At 46.0% G+C, this 16834-nt stretch overlaps 1 protein-coding gene across 2 annotated transcripts; it reads right to left on the bottom strand.

Annotated features, from left to right (window-relative positions):
- Positions 1 to 7400: 7400 nt before the first annotated feature.
- ZBTB42 (zinc finger and BTB domain containing 42) lies at positions 7401 to 13760 on the bottom strand. Of its 2 annotated transcripts, none has more exons than XM_068160260.1 (2): positions 13546 to 13760; positions 7401 to 12167 (listed from the first exon to the last, which is right to left on the bottom strand). In XM_068160260.1, exon 2 carries the CDS (start codon positions 12151 to 12153, stop codon positions 10726 to 10728), a length of 1428 nt encoding a protein of 475 aa, XP_068016361.1. In that variant the 5' UTR covers positions 12154 to 12167; positions 13546 to 13760; the 3' UTR covers positions 7401 to 10725. The 2 variants fall into 2 exon arrangements, with proteins under 2 accessions (XP_068016361.1, XP_068016362.1); XM_068160261.1 differs by lacking the exon at positions 13546 to 13760 and adding an exon at positions 12889 to 12942.
- Between the last annotated feature and the right edge of the window lie 3074 nt (positions 13761 to 16834).

Below are 16834 nucleotides of genomic sequence, written 5' to 3'. Positions count from 1 at the left end.
ATGGGGAAAAAAATTAAACCCCACCAAGTCAGCCAGCTTTGGCTGCAGTGCCAAAATCCAGGGATGCAGTAAGAGCTCTCACTACATCTATTTTTCTTCCACAGAAACCTTTAACGCCACAAAGTTCTAAAAGCTCAGGGAGGTTTGTGCCAGGTCATGATGTGGAGACAGGCTCTCCCAAGGAAACTCCCAGCACTGACATTTTAGCAACGAGACTTTGAGATATGTCAACTTGAGAGGAGAATTATGAGATCCAGATACCATGACTGTGCTTGACATCATCCTGCGGGACAAATTCGTGTTTTGTAGTTACATTCCCAATACCTCTCTGCACTCCCCTGTGCTCCATCAACCGCACAGAGCCACACCACATATCCTGAAGACTCAGTAAACAGAACACACACACAAAAAGGCACATTTTGAAAAACCATTTTCCAAGAAAAATCTCCTACATTTCCTTATTCTGAAAGCAGTTGACATTTTCTGTGGGGCTTGAAATAAATGAAACCAAAAGCCAGAAGTTCTATTTTGAAGGTGGATAATAAAGCATTGTGAGAACTTGCCAGTATGCAGCTGGCAACACAGCGAAACACCGCAAGGAAGTCACTGTGCTCATAGCTTACTTCAGAGCAGTGTTCAGCATCTTTTCATGTTTGCAAATACTGCAGAACAAAGTGTTGTCTGATCTTTTAAATTCTAGTTTTACAAGTGGCAAGGCCTAAAAACCTCAAGCCCAGTAAAACAGGTGGCTTTTGTTGCCACAAGTCTCAGGTGACTTTTTAGCCTAATTTTAGAGGTAACAAGAGTTTCTGATTCTGCTGATGCCAAGGAGCTAAACACAGTGCTTTAGAAGTATCACAGTTTCTCTTACCTGTTAGAGCTTGGTGCTACCAGGAACCAGAAAACCTTGGGCCCATTAGCGCTAGCAACAAGAACCAGGAGTGCTCTTACTATCATTTTGAGATGAGGGCACACCCAGACCCTTGTACTTTGCTTCAAATATCAATCACCCCTTTTGCATTTGATTCGGCAACCCCAGAACTGTCCCTCACCAAAGCTGTCTCCATCTGCTGGGTGCAGAGCCTGGTTCTCATCTTCACTGTCTCTTCAGATAAAGACTTTCTCTCGCAGGAAGAGATGCAGAACTGCCTGCACCCAAGGCAACAAGGCACTTAGTCAAGGTTGGGAACAGCACATTCAAGGTCTCAAAAGCCATGGAAGGCCTGAAGCCCTAACTGCATCCCTCAGAGCAAGCACTGCCACCTCTGGGTTGCTGCACCAAATGGCATTAGTAACTCCAGCTCCTCTCCTTCCCCATCTTTGCAAAGGTCCTAATGAGATGACATCAGGTCACCATCAGCTTGATGGTTCCATCTCTGAATGTGAAGCTGAACAGCTTTCAGTGGTCCAGTTACATGGCATTGAAACTAGGACCCGGTGACAGTTGAGCAGAGCTCCTTCAGACCTGCTTCCCCTTGGGCAAACTTGAGCTTAAACAAACTTTCCAAGCTCCCTCAGAAACATAGAATTGAAAATTTGTCTCTTAGGTGTAGAAAAAGCACTGGCCAGACCAGGGGATGCCAATGAGCAGGCGTTAATCATACATCACCCATCAGCCCAGAGCAGAGATCTAGGTACCTGAAGCATCAGATCTCACAGAATAGGTTTCTCTGCAGTCCTCCAGCAGCATCAGACCCTTTTCCCTCCAGCAGTGAGTGTCTCCACCATATTCTCAACATACACCAGCTGAAGTGCTCAGACTCCACAGGGCAGAATGCAGGAAGGACTATCATACTCACTGACCACCACAGGCTACACCGGCCAGCTCCAGTCTAACACGTCTCACAAACTTTGGTGTAGCCTAGTCCCCTCTTCCTAGCAGGATGTATCTGAACACTCACCTTTCAATTTAATGGGAAAAAAAAAAAAAAGTTTCATTACTAAGTGGCTAACTGGGTTATTTCTGATATCAGAATTGGAAGTTCACAGGATCACAGAATGTTAGGGGCTGGAAGGGACCTCAAGATCACCTAGTCCAACCCCCCTGACAGAGCAGGATAACCTATACCAAATCACATAGGAATGCATCCAGATGCATTCATTTTGAAGGCTACAAGAAAGAGAAGTCAACCACTCTGGGCTGTTTTCCCCCACCCCTAAAAATGTCAGTGATGTTAATTTAAAAGAAATCAAAATTCTACCATAAGCAAAAGCCTAAGACAAGATAAAGGAGAACACAGCCTATTTTTGGCCAAGCAGATGTAGGTCTCTAGAAGCTTCCCGAAGAACAAACATACCACTGAGGTCTTGGGTGGCACATTTTACAGAAGTTACCTCTGCCTGTGTTGACTCAACAGCCCTTTTCTCATGCTGCCCACCTACAGAGAGACACTTATGCCCTGGAGCCTCCTATATCTTTACTGGCCATGAAATAAAACACCCAGAGGACTTTAGAATAATCTTGTCCTGTGGTTTGGGTGCATTGCCCAAGACTCTGCATCCAGGTCTAGTTTATAAGCTGGGTCAGTTCACCCCATAAGCCCATTTTTATAGCTGCCAGTAAAGCCTCCCCTCCTTATCCACGAGGAAAGAAAAAAGCATCAGATCATATGACCTGGCATGACATTACAGGCAGAGGAAAAAAAAAAAACAACAAAGCTTTCTAAGCTAAGGGGCAGGTAGGCACCATGACAGATTGCCTGAGAAGGTTCCCACAAGTAGGTTAGGCACATATTTGTCAGGTAAAACAAATGCTGAATTTACCCTGCTCAGTAGCAGGGCAGACCACATGCCCAGACAAGGTATCTACACAAAATCCTCAGAAGACAATGGGTGGGTATGTTCTTTGACAGCAGAAGGGTGAAAGTGTTTGTTTACAACCTATTTTCTGAAACAAACCTGCAAGAGCATCTCTAAGGAAATGATTCAAAGGAAACTTCTCTTCTGACAACTAACATCAGAAGGGTTGAAATCCCAGTCATTGTGACTACTCATGTCTACCAAAACTAGTATTTCTATTTAATTTACAAAGTAAAGGAGATAGAAGCATCTGCTCCTTCCAACATAACTGCCCCTCTGTAAAATAAAGATAGCTTCTACTACATGAGAAATGTTGCAGTCCATTTCTGGTCCTTGTTCAGTGCTTGTTGCCATAACCCATTGCACAGATGTGATGGATTTTTGAACACAAGATCTATTATGTTTCCTGCCAGAGGCTCAAATATGCACAGGCTTTCAAAACACCTTGCCAGGTACTTACTTTTTATACTTACTCAACATTTGCCAGCAGTCACTGCCAAGCATTAGCTCAAGTCTTACCAATAAGTTGGGAAGTCAGTGCTGCTAATGAAATGTTTCATATTATCAGAAAGATCATCCTTCCCTCCATCCTGGAGCAAAATTGAAGTAATCCTCACACTCAGCTACTACCAAGGTAAATAAGTGGGATTTGTGATAACCAAAGCAGATTTGCCATCACTCTTTCTGCCTTCCCTCTTGCACCCAGCCCCACATCTGTTCTGCAAAATCCTGCTGCCTTATTTCCCCCCTGCCCTTTGGGGACACTGTATTTTCACACTTCTGCTTTCAAGCCCAAGCTCTCTCAGTATGACCTTGCGAACAAAGATGACACGGACTCATTCCCATCTTGTGCCAGCCAGAAAGCCCAGTGCATGCCAAGTGCCAGGCAAACACCGCAGAACATCACGAAGTGCATGGAAGGTTCTTTCCTTCCACAGCCAAAGCCAAAAGAGCCATTTGATAATTAACCACCCTGATTGAGCCAGACAAACCATGACAATGATGGTGAAGATTGCTGCGCTCCCCTGCATAATCTGTGCCCCAAGGGGTGACTGGGAGAAGGTTAGGAGCTGACCCCAGACCTCGCTTGCAGACACAGCGGCAGATGTGCTGGGCTTCCCCATGGTCTCCCCCTTGCCTGGCAGATGCTGGCCTCTCTGGGAAAGTGCTAAATGGATTCTGCTGAATCACTGCAGCAGATGGTTCGTAACACCACCTGGATAGCACAGAAAAAAAAGAAAATAAAAAAAGAGAGAGAGAGATAAGGAAGGTTGGGGAACAGACAGTACCTAGTGTGCGGGCTGAGTTATCCCCAATGAGAAGTAACCTGTGGATGAGGTTGTCATCTGAATTTTTGTTTCCCAAAATTCCCATGGTATTAGGACTGATAACATCCCTTTTCTGGTAATTTTGTCCTGAGGTCTACAGCCTATAGAGCTTCAAAACCCCTTTAGGTGCTAGAACCCACCCTCTGCTGCTGGAAAATGCTGACAGGTTGCTTTGCCTGGCAGCAGCACTAGCCATCACCCTTGCCTGCACCAAAGTCATCTTGCTGGAGCAGGGCACACACAAGGTTTGATGCACACACAAGGCCCAAGAGCATTATAGCAGGGGCCTTGAGGGGTGGAGGGGCGTTTCATTTGTTTTTAAAACCAGGTTGTCAACTACTTGGTGTTTCTGCAACAGATCATTTTGAAAGGGCAAAGGAGCCAGCTGTGTACAGAAGCATGCAGCTGTGCAAGAGAGAACAACAAACAGGAAACAGGTAACAATAACCAGTGTGTTTGCTCACTCTTCTCTTGTTAAGCAGCATTAGCAGTTTTTTTGTTCTTTTCTCTCTCTTCTTTTTTTTTTTTCTCCAGCTGAGATGAGAAGAGCTGGTCAAGAGGAATGCAGAGGGCTATGGCCCATACACAGAGGGTGCGTATTTGGAAAGCACTTGGCGTCCATCTGCAGCAGCTCATCCCCACATCTCAGAAGTAGGAAGCCAGGACCCCTTGGTCCAGTTGTTATGAAAGACACCTCACTGCACAGTTGCTCAATCTGCAGCAATTCCAGCCAGGTCCTCCCTGGTGCAAAACATAAGTCATTTGAGACAAAATGTTCTCTATGCAGGCGCTTGCAGCCCCATTCGCAATTCTTCCTCCTCCCAGGACAAGGAGTTTTCACACACCAACTGCACTGTAGGATCAACTCCATTTCACTTGAGCCTAGCTTTGTCCTACATAGGCTGTTTCTGCTGGGTCACACCTGCTATTGATTTCCTCAGATAACAGCTGCTATTTTGTGATCTGCTGTGCATCTTCCTCAGCAAAATGGTACAGAAAGATACTCATGGACAAGCAAAACTCAGGGCAGCACAATTTGCCCTCAAGCACCAGAAAAAGCTGGGTGGTGACATACTACTAACAAGCTGGGCAATACAAAGATCCCTCTATTCCTCCACCCCTATTACTTCTCATGTGGGACCTCCCTCATTAACATGCTTGGAGGCTTGTTTCACTTGTAATAATCTAAGCAATAAATATGGTCCATCCACACGGTGCTTCTCACAGCCAAGATCAAACAGCAGAAACCTCACCTGGTGACATCTCCATGGGTCAGCATGAACTGTCCCCAGTGGCTTGAAGGCATTTAGTCCAAACTCATCCCACCACCTAAGCTAAGAAAAAGCCATAGTATCCTCTGCAGTCTGAAGATGCATGGTGGCATTTGGTGACATACAGCCACCCAGACATATACAGCCATCCCTGTATGCACCTAGGCCAGACCACCTTGCACGTCACACTTCAAAACAAAAGCTATAAATAAATAGATACATTTCACAACACTCACCCCAAGGAGAACCAAACTTTGCAAGGGCAGCAGGAACCTAAGCTGTTGGCATTGGCAGGGCTGACCCTTGCCAAGGTAAGGAGCCTGTAACGTACTGCAATCCTGGAAGATGACAACCCCTGCAGCACAAGTTTAGGACAGCAGATGCCCTTGGGGGTCACCCCGTTTCCCGCAGAGATAGGCAGGATCATTCACAGCATACATATAAGCTGGCAGACAGGGAACTCTGCCTAGAGGGATCCCATTGCTTAATTGGTACATATGCACCCCACACCCTCCCTTTCCAGTATCCGCTTAGTGGCTTGGTTTCTTCTCAAAGCTTTTTATATTTCACATTCCTAAGATTTAATTATGTTATCAGAACAACAGGCATCAGGATTTGGAGTGCCAGAATTCACATTAGCAATTGCTATCAACAAAGAAAATGGGCACAGCATGCCCATGCCAGAGTAGATGTGGGCTGCTCTCCTCAATCTACTCTCAGTTATTTATAGCCTGTTTGCAAGCCATCCACCTCCTAGGTTTAGCTTCAAACTCACTTCTGAGCACTCTCCTTCCTCAAATAAAAGCCTTTTTCCCCTCCCCCTTCCCTGGCACAACACCCAGATTTAGACACATTCAATTAATTTTGGGGGGCAGGAGGCATAAAACACCTTTGAATCTTCTTCCATACAGTCACAACAGTAGAAAAGAGTGAAAAGAGTGTCACAAATAAGCAGCTGCAGGGACACCCACACCCCAAGGAAAGGGTTTGAAAAAATATTTATCGTTTCTAACACTTCGCCACACTGTAGGCAGAGGATGCAGGATCACTGGGCATCTCCAGCAGCACTCTGCCCTTCCCACAGGCAGGGATGAGAGCACAAGCTCCGTGAGGCAGGACACAAGCTTGAACCCAAGAAATACCTGCCTATTTTGAGAGGACTGCAGAGAAGCAACCACATGATAGCTGGTGGGAAGAGAGAACTGTGCCTCCACATCAGCATTAACTGTAATTTGCCTATCCCTCAACCAGCACCATTTCAAGGCCGTCTGCTTCTTCCAGGATCTTTTGCCTCCCAATAATTCAGAAAGAGAAGACACAGTACACATAGTACAGGTGGACCCTCCAGCTTATTTTCCTCTCCCGAGCAGCAGCTGGCTGTTCCTCTTCCTCCTAATTCCAGTTCCTCTTCCTCCTAATTCCAGTTCCTCTTGAAGTTAACTCAAGTTTTAAGGTGGATGTTAGCTAGCCCGATCTCAACTCTCCCAAGCCTGGGAGAGAATTGACACTTAAAGAGAACACCTTCACGTAAGATAGCCAAGACAGATTCAGTCAGCCCAACGGTGTTGGGATGCCTGGCACCTTTGCCAGGTTATCCACAGGCCTGTCATCTGATCCCCAGCCTGCTGCTGTAAAGCAGTATCCCTCGGGGCGGGGGTGATCCAAAGCTCACTCAAGACATCAGAGGGAGAGCTCATTCAAACCTCCCTAGTAGTCTGTTTAAAATGCAGAAGTGGTTCTGGTTTTAGTCCGGGCCAGTGACTAAGGACATGCTTGGTCAGACTGACTGATACACAGCAGCTCCTCACATGCCTAAAATTCCACGTGGCCCTGGAAAAGATTCTATACTAGAGTATACAATAACTCTATTTTTTTTTGGCTAAGCAGCAAACACACCTGCAAAATATTAGTAATAAATAATAAAAGCAAAAACATTATTAGTAAATACCCAAACACCCACATCCCTTCTACTAAAGTGGGGAAGAGGAGGCAGCTCAAGCTTACAACTCTAGCACATTTTATTTCATGTAAATTTATAAAGACAACAATCCTAGACACGATTGTCACATTGTACAGCACATACCAATACAGTTGCAAACAGAACTCCACACAACTAAGCACTAACAGTAGCTTGAATCACTCTTCCTGCGATTGTCGTATCTAGACTAACAGTATTACACTAACACTGAAGGAAAAAATAGTTCACTATAAAACAGTGATAGAACGTTTTTATAAAATATATTCCATTCCAATAGCTTTTCTACATACTGTATACTATAAAACTCTCCCACAAAAAATTAGTGTCTTTAAATATACATATTTAATCTGAACTGCACCAAGATTAAAAACAATTAAAAATATCAATGATTTTTTTTTTTTACATTAACTTCACAGTATTTGTAAAAGACAAATCCAGTGTTTAAAATGCAGAGCAGGACTGTTCCCTACAGAGACAGCAACCGCCCCACAGTGAAACAGTTTATGAAGAGACAAGCATTAAGTGTGTCATGGTTTTAGTACTTCTTTGTAGAGCCATGAACCTCTTTGAAAACATGCTCCAAGCTATTGCAACTTAAAAGTAAGTGAGACACACAGAGATAGCCAAAAAAAGTCACCTTAAGAACAAAAATAAGTGCAAACATTTTTTTTACTTTAGAAATTCAAGCTATGAGGAGTGGGAACACAAATACCAGACTATGAGAACAGCATGTTCATGATGGAGGCAAGAATGAGCAAGTTTTTGTTGTTGTTATTTTTGTTTTAAAAACTTTTGCCCCATATTCACTGCAGTACAGAGCATGCTTATAGCATCAGTTTAATTATTTCTATACTAAGATCAGACACAAACTGGTTTCAACTTTCCCTGCTCCGTACACTAATGATGTTCTTATGGCACATCCTATCTTATGATCTTCTAATAAAAAAAACCCAAAACACAAACAAACAAAACACAAAACCAACCAAACAAACCAACAACAGCAATTGAAGACTGAAATGCAAAAAAAGTGTCACAACAATGCAAAATTAAGGTTATCAGCTTCAGTACTGCTGACTCTACATTAAACTCTACATGTTGTTCAACATGCAAAGGCCATTGTTATAAAATTTAAAGTGGTGTAAATTAACTAGCTTTGAAATAGATTAACAGTAATAATTCCACTTACAAAAAAAAAATCTAATAAATACTATATCAAGTATCTTCAGGAGAAAAAAAAATAACTTAATTTTAGTAGAAAGAAAAATAACTTAATTTTAGTAGATTTTTGTTCAGTGCTATTTCCAATCACAGCAAAAAGGAAAAAAGAAAGAAAAGATTAAGTAGAATAAGACCACAGTACCGAAGCCACTTATGCTCAAGATACAGTACTCTCCCACAACTTTCATATGTAACAGGTTCAGCAAAAATATTTTACAGTCAAGAAATCAGACTGAAAGCAACAAACCCCAAAACTATAAATAGAAGCAAAATTTCACATTACATGTACATTCATAGTTTAAGAGATGAATAACAAGAGGAGGCTGTAACAAGTATATCCTGATTTCCTTTAAACAAGGAAGTACTTTAAAAAAAAAAAAAAATAGAAAGAACTATCAGTTCCATATTATTTTTGTAGGTAGTGCTCAGTTTTCAGACCAGAGGGCAATGGCATTGGAAAATTCTTTCTTCATAAAATGAAATACAGTATTTTAAGTAAAACTCAGCGCTTCAAATTGATTTCAAAATTAACACTTAAGTTTCACAAAACAACTCCAGGAGTGTCAGGAAAGCTGGTGAAGCAATGCTAATGCAGCAGAAAAACATTCAAAACCCTCAGGTATTATTATTATATTTCAGTCCCATGTACATGTGTACCTTGAACAGGAATTTTGGCTGGAAGGGAATAATCTGATATTTACTGCCATGCACAGACCAAAGGATGCTCTATTAGGCAAGTAATTGAGTTACTTGGAGTATACTGGTTATAGTTACAGGCAGCCTGTTTACAAACAAACATTAAAGGGGGGGGGGGAGGAGGGGAAAGAAAAAAAAAAGGGGGAAAAAAGAAGTGTGGGGGAGCACCTAGAAATTCCTCCAAAAATGTCCCCGAAAAGGTAGGACATGGGGTAAAAGGTTGGGCCATTTTTCCCCTCCAGCAGCTCATCTACACAGTGCCCCTTCAGAACACTAGCAATTGCACAGAATTTACCCCAGAGGGAATCACCAACTTCATTAAAAAATTTAAATAAAATTCTGAGCTGCTGATTTTTAGCAGCAAACTCTTCAGACAGGATAGCAGGGTATTTCCTAACACATGTGGTGTGAGTTACCGTGAACCCAAAAGACCATTATTAAGGGATTATCACTACAGCGGTGCTGTCCATCCCCTCACTGGGGAGAGGATCAGCCCCTGGGTGATGATACAGGAATGCAAATATTCACATAGCCTATGATTTTTTATTGTATGTCCTAGCACACATCCTTCAATGTTTCAGGAGTGAATGTGCTGCAGACAAAGTTTTTCCATCCATATTTTATGCTCAAAAGCAGCTTTTCAGTAGGGTCAGTCCAGGGAGGAGGCTGGGTGGGTAGCATTTAAGTCAAGTTCCAAGGCAAATGCTCCGCATTCAGAATTTAGGACTGACTGTAAATTATTCTAATATAACAAAGAGAATAAAAAAAATGACCAGTACCAAACATGCAGCCAGGAAACCTCAACCCCTTTCATAATTTGGGCCAATTTAAGGTCTTGTCTAGCTCTATAAAATAAGAATACAGCCGCTTATGCTGTGATATGCAAACAAGTTTCTCTACACTGAAATGTATTTAAATCATAGTACACCTCTTCAGATGTTTTTATGCAACATGCAGAGAGCATTAGGGGAGCTTAATAGAATCCAAATTTTTCTCTGGAATTTGCTGATTTTTTTTTTTCAAACTAAAGAAAAAACAAAACAAACAAAAAACCCCACAACAAACAAAAAAAAAAACCCAAACAACAAAAAAAACACCCACCCTGACCATGAAGTAAGTACTTCCAGCATGAAAATAGATGCTAAATCATTGCAGAATTACTTAGATCATTTCACATTAATAATGTAACATGGGTGCACAAGAGAAGACCTAAAGGACAGTGCTGGGAAGGGAGAATGGTGGGGGAAGATGGAAAGGTGGAAGGGTTTCATCACAAGGCCTCTGGAGTGTATACCTCTGCATCTTTTAAAGACCATATACCTGAAGGGAATATCACCAAAATAAAAGGGGGAGGAGGTGCAGAAATTACAATTCAGATGCTGCCTTTTTTCCTGTTTTTTTTTAAAAGGGGAGAAAAAGGAAAATAAATCACATCTCAAACAACCAAGGACTTTACAAGGCCACAATGAAATTTGCGGATATGTCTGTACAAATCCCCAGACTGTGTGAATCGTCTCTCGCACCACTTGCAGCCATGGGGCTTCTCCCTGGTGTGCACGACCGCGTGGCGGCTAAGGTTGTGGGAATACTGGAAGCTCTTTCCACACTGGCCACAGGTGTAGGGCTTCTCTCCCGAGTGAGTCCTCTCATGCCTCTTTAACGTGTACATGCAAGAAAAAGTCTTTCCACAGAGGGTACAAGTGGGGACTGACCCGTCAGGGGACAGACGGGTCCGGGAGCCGTCCTTGTCACGGAAGTGAGAGCTCAGGTGCAGCTGAAGGATGTGAGGGCTTGGGAACACCTTGCTACAGAGGGGACAAATGCAGATATGCCCAGGAGGCACGAGGACACCCGAGGAGATGTCTGAGGAATCCATGTCGTCCTCACTCTCATCTCGCTCTTGATCTATATCCTCCTCTCGGGCATGAGAGCTGCCATTCCCTGCAAACATGTGTCCTAACCCTGTCACTAGGCTTTTGGCTGAATTCCCAAAATGCTGACTCTCTGGACTCCTGGCTTCGCTGTCCTCCTGATCTGACAGCAAGTCTTGTTCATCTTTAACAAGTGGCTCGGTACCCTGCTGCTGGCTGTCGGAAGCCAGCTGTCCAAAGACATAGGAGGGGTGTAAGGAATCTCTCCCCGGCACGGGTTTGAAAGACAAATCCAGTGCACAGTCCACATCACTCGAGGCCAGGGGATGGTTAACAGACCTTTGGGACAAAGGTCCTGTGGAACTATTGACATTAGCCTTTGTTTTTCCAGCTGCTGTGGCGCACGGTTCTGCCTCTGTCGGCACAGAGCTGACACTTATATGATCAGAGGACCAGGCGGGGTGACTGCTGACCTTTTCTTTGCCTGCTGCTCTCTCGTATTCTGCAACGCTGAATTTTTGTTTGTTTCCTGGGTCAAACTCGTGTACCAGGGGCACTCCAGCATCTAGAAAAGGCTCTGCTTTCTCCAAACTAGTCGCCTCATCATTAATCTTCTCTTCCGCACATAATTCTTTATCTTTCAACTTGCCCTTGCAGACTTTCACAATGTCATACATGTGAAGGTAGCTAGCTGCTGCCAGCACATCTTCAACGGGGAGACTGTTGAATTCCAGCTTTCCCTCGTACATGAATTCGAGCAGCAGGCTGAAGGCAGGGGCTGTGACAATGTCACTGTTCAGATGCACAATATCCCTTTTGTCTAACTGGTCCCTGTAGAAAAGATGGAAGTACATACTGCAAGAGGCAAGAACGGCTCTGTGAGCTCTGAATTGAGCTTCTCCAACTAAAACAGTACAGTCACACAGGAAGCCCTGGTGACGCTGCTGACTCAGACACTGCAGCAACTGGCGGCTATGGTCTGGAAACTCCATTCTTCCTTCATAACCTGTTCAAAACAGGAAAAACTTGAATGCTACTGTAAACTAAAGCCTCCTAGCAGCTGTAACAAACAGATCGTCTTTTTGGTAACACAAGCCAAAGAAACAGCCTTGGAGATAACGTTTACTGTTAATTGACTGTAATAGTTTTATTAAAGGGGGGGGGGGGGGAAGGGAGGGAAGGTAAAGAGGAGCAAAAAAACCAACACAACATGCTTCTCATCCTTTCACACCTGCTCTGAACAGGAAAAACTTGATCGCAAGTAAACAAAAGCTAGTAAAGCAGCAGCCCCTCCAACCTTTGTTTCTCCCACTAAGCACTTTACTAAAAGTAAGATGCATGCACACACACACACATATATATATAAAAGGCATGAACTCCCAGTCTGTATTCCTAGCAACGCTAACTCGGGGCATCTTTTAATAAAGCTTATCGCCCGCGTCGCGCACACACACACGCACGCACACTGAAACTTTCTCCTCAGTCGTTATGCACCGAATCACAACAAAACGTTGGCGGCGGGCGCGGGGGAAGCGGCGTTTTTGCGGGGAGGGAGCAGCGGGGGCAGCAGCGGCCCCGGCCCCCACATGCGTTAAGGGGGTGCGGGAGGAGGGATAAAAAGTTTCCCATTAAGTTGTTAAAAGCCAAAGAGGGAAACAAGAGGCGTAAGGACAGCAAAGGGCACGGCTGCTCCTGCAGCCGGCTACCTGCCGCGGCCGGGCGCTTACCTTCCCGCGGGGCGCGGCGGAGCCGGCCGCGGGCGCGGAGCCGGGCAGGCAGGAGGGAACGCGGCCGCGAGTGCGAGCGAGGCGCGGCGGGAGGGAGGGAGGGAGGGAGGGAGGGAAGGAGGAGTGCTCGGTTTGCTAATTACACCGCAAGCTGGAGAGTCAGCTGCTCTGACTTCACTGCGATGGAAATGCTACCTCCAGCTGTGCGCCTTTTAATGCCATATGTTACTCCAAATCTCGCTACCAGCCAACCACAGCTTGCTGCCTTTTAAAGTTCCAGCAGCCCCATTTATAGCCCACGATTAAATCCCACAAACTTGCCCTGAGTCCGCCCCCCCCTCCTCTACACCACCACCCCACCCCCCCCCCTCCCGAACCCCACCTCCTACCGCAAAGTTGCTCCCCGCAGCCCGCCGCGGTGACCTTCGCCGGCGCCCGGCTCCAGGCACCGCGGAGCGGAGAGCGCGGCAGGGTGGAGGCGGGGGGGGATAGGGGGGGGTAGGGTGCACCAAGGAGCCGCTTTTCGGAGCCTCCCCCCTTTGCAGCTGCACTCCCCAACTTTGCAGGGAGGACTTTCCTCCGCCGGGGGTTATGTGGGGTGGAGGGGATGGGGAAGGCAGGGGAGTTGCCCTCCCGAGTGGCTCACCGAGTACTTACCGGCGGGGGGTGGCGGGGCTCAGCGTCCGCATGTGCGCGGCGCTCCGCGGGTGCGGTGCGCGGCCAGCGGCGCGGTGGTGTTGTGGAGCAGGTTGTTAGCCGGCCGCTCTCGCGATACTTTCTCTCCGAGCCGCGGGTGTGTGTGTATGTGTGTGTGAGTGAGAGAGAGAGAGAGAGAGTCGCTGTGTGTGTGTCTCCGTCTGGTGCACACAATAGTCCCCACCGCCCCGGCCAGCCCCGCCGGCGGCGGCCGGTGTGTGCTGCCGGCTGCGCCCTCCCCCTCTCTCCTCCTCCTCCCCTTCTTCCTCCTTTTTCTCCTCCTCCTCTCTGGGCCGCTGCATTGGCAGCGCGGCCGTCCCGCTCCTAACTCCGCTGCGCCGCCGCGGAGAGGGCGCGTCCACCCGCTGCAGCCCGACGTGCGGCGGGGCGAGCTGCCCGGCAGAGAACAGTGGCCGCATCCGCGGAAGGCCGGGAGCGCGGCAGCGGGAGTTGCGCGGCTCCTGCCCCGCGTCAGGGATGGGGCAAGCAGTGAAGTGCTGCCCCGGATTTATCTTTAGTTGCGCGTCAGCTGATAAATACCAGATGCCGACGGATTTTTCAAGATGACCTTTTCTATAGTTGATTTGAATTTTAAATTTTAATTAGCTGTAATCCCATCAAAAGTGAGCGCCTTCAGAGAGAGGGAGTGGAGAAGAGCGGGGCTGGCGGGCGGGGCGGAGCGGAGACCAGCCGCGGTTCCCATCGCGGTTCCTACCGCATCGCCCGGGGTCACACTCAGCCGCCGCCGAAATCCGGCTGCCGGAGCCCAGGCTGCCTCCCTAGCTCCGGGGGGGGGGGGGGGGGGGGGAAAGGAGAACGACGTCTCTGCCGTAGGGTGTCCCGCGAGGCTGCGGGCTGCAGCAGCGCTGGGGGGGGAGGCAGAGGTGGCCACGGACACGAAGAGATGGATTATGTCGCCGGGTCGCGGTTGATGTTTCAGGGGTTTGCTGCCCTTGAGAAGAAAGAGGGATGAGTTTGAAAGTGCTGTGAAGCTTTGGGGCAGCGGAGCACCGTGGTCACTTCGAGCTGCCAGCCGGAGTCTTGTGCTGTGCTTGACCCTCCACCAAGTAAAGCTGGGAAACTGCCTTCTCCCCCTTTCTCTGGATTGTCTTGTCTAGATCGCAATACCTGCAGGACAGCAACTGCTTTTTAATGTCTTTTCCAGTGCATGATTAGCACCTTCAAACATGAGGTTTATTGATGATTTGTTACTAATTTAATTCCATTCATTGATATTTCGTCTTCAGGCTCTGCCGCTGAAGTTGCAGTCTGTATTGCCAGCGCTGTGTTTCTCTTACAGACCACAATTATTTTAAATGCCTTTTGAGCATTAATGACTCCATCCTCTCAAAGCTCTCCTCAGGTGTTTGGTAATACTATCATCCATACTATTCAAATTGGGAAAGTCCAGCCTGGAATGTGGACATCCCCAGCACCAGTGAAAGAGTCCTGAGGTTAAATTGGTCATTGTTCAGTAAAGCTGAGAGCTTTATCTATTTGTCCACTGTGACAGACCCAGTCAGGAGTTCTCTGTCCTTTTAAAGCAAGTGTTGTCCAGCATTCACAGCCTGAAAGTACAGGCTTTAACAAAAGTGGAGCAATTTCTTTCCCAAAGTGCAAGTGCAATGTCCCTTGAGTTGCTCTCTGGATTTATTGACTTGTAGAGTTTTGCTGTCTGTCTCTTGTGTTCCAATGAATTACACTGCCTGGTAGAAATCCCTTGTTTTGTGTAATTATTTGTTCCATTTTTCCTCTTCCCTTTAATAATAAGGGGAGAAAACATAATATAAAAAGAGAATGAGGATTTTCATTCCTCTTTGGGTGCTGTAAGCTAGGAATAGTATCTAGCAGTGTCTTATTTTTAGTAAACCAATTACAATTTCACAGTAAGTCTGTGGTCATTACTGAGTCTGAAATGTCAGAAAGCCTAAAAGCAGGTATCCATTTTGTGCCATGTTGTTGGCTTACTTGTCCAGGATTCAGAAACACTATACTCGCCTTCACACCAGGGCAACAATATATGCAATATAGGTGTTGTACTGATTTAACTACAGTTGTGTAAAATACTGGTAGCACAACTCACTAATGTAAACAAGCCTGAAGTCATTACCGAAGCCAAAGCAACAGGAAGAAGTGCCCCAGAACTTTATTCCAAGAGCTCCTGAGTTTGTGAAGGCCCTTGTGAAAGCATAACATGGTAAGCAAACCATCTGCTTTCATCTCCCTGGCCTCTGAGCTTTTTGCAGGCTGAAGGCTCCCTTACCATAATGCCCAGAAGAGGCTCTGTTTTCAGCCCTCACTTGAGGGAACAGAGCCAAGCAGCAGTTGCTTGGCTGATATGGAACTCTCTGATCAGCGTCCATGCTCTGGGGAGATCATGACCATCATGCTGCTGGACATGAGGATGGTCAAATATGAACAGGGGCGTCAGGAAACACCATGTGAGGCATCCCTGTACAGTTGCATGCATTCCTGTGTATGGCTAAAACCCTCCTGGCTGCCAGTGAGCCTGTTCCTGCTTATGGAGGCTTCTGGAGTTGAGCAGAAAGCCCAGGTTTAGGGCAGAGAGAGTACCAATCAGTGGTGCTAGTATGGTTTTCATTTGCCAAACAAGGCTAGCCCTACTCCTGGTTGTTTATGCTGCCTGGATGCCAGCCAAAGCCCACAGAAATTAGTAGAAAAACCAACTGGATGAGGTCCATAAAGCCTGAGGACTTGCTTCCATTCTTACTCCTTTGATCCAACAAGGGTATATATTTACTGAGGGGGCCTCTCTAGGCCTCGTTGTTGGCCAAATGCAGAAGTGGTAGTAACAGGTTTTTCATGCAATTTGTTTTCTCTCTCATTGCATTGGGCAGAAGCCTCCTTGTATTTGTTTCTATATGATTTTAGTGCTTTTATGTTGATTTTTTTTTGTTTTGGGTTTTTGTTTGTTTGTTTCATGTTTGTTTAGTGTTTGTTTGGTTTTGTAGGGCATCTTCTTTGTGGTAGTCCAAGTCACATTTCAGAAGGGGAGTCAGGGTCTGAGATTGTCAGATACTTGCAGGATTGATGCTATTTTAAGTGAATTTATCATAGTGAGGTCTATTTACAGAAGTTCTTCCAGACTTTTCCAGAGGCTGATTTTTCCCACACAGACAGCAGCAGACATTAGAAGGACCAAATACTTTGCTCCCTGCTCTGAAACAGGGAGGCATTTCACCTCAAAGGATGCAGAATCCTGTGGTGGTAAGAGAAGGAGCTGCCATTG

This window comes from Melanerpes formicivorus, unplaced genomic scaffold, assembly GCF_026170545.1.
Source record: "Melanerpes formicivorus ecotype bairdi unplaced genomic scaffold, bMelFor1.0.p_v2 SCAF_48, whole genome shotgun sequence".
Lineage (NCBI taxonomy): Eukaryota > Metazoa > Chordata > Aves > Piciformes > Picidae > Melanerpes > Melanerpes formicivorus.
The sequence above is the reverse complement of the archived record's forward strand: the minus strand, read 5'-3'. Positions and strand labels throughout refer to the sequence as shown.

Coding starts and splice junctions, on each gene's coding strand:
- ZBTB42 (XM_068160260.1), bottom strand. CDS start 12,153: ATGGAGTTTCCAGACCATAGCCGCCAGTTGCTGCAGTGTCTGAGTCAG.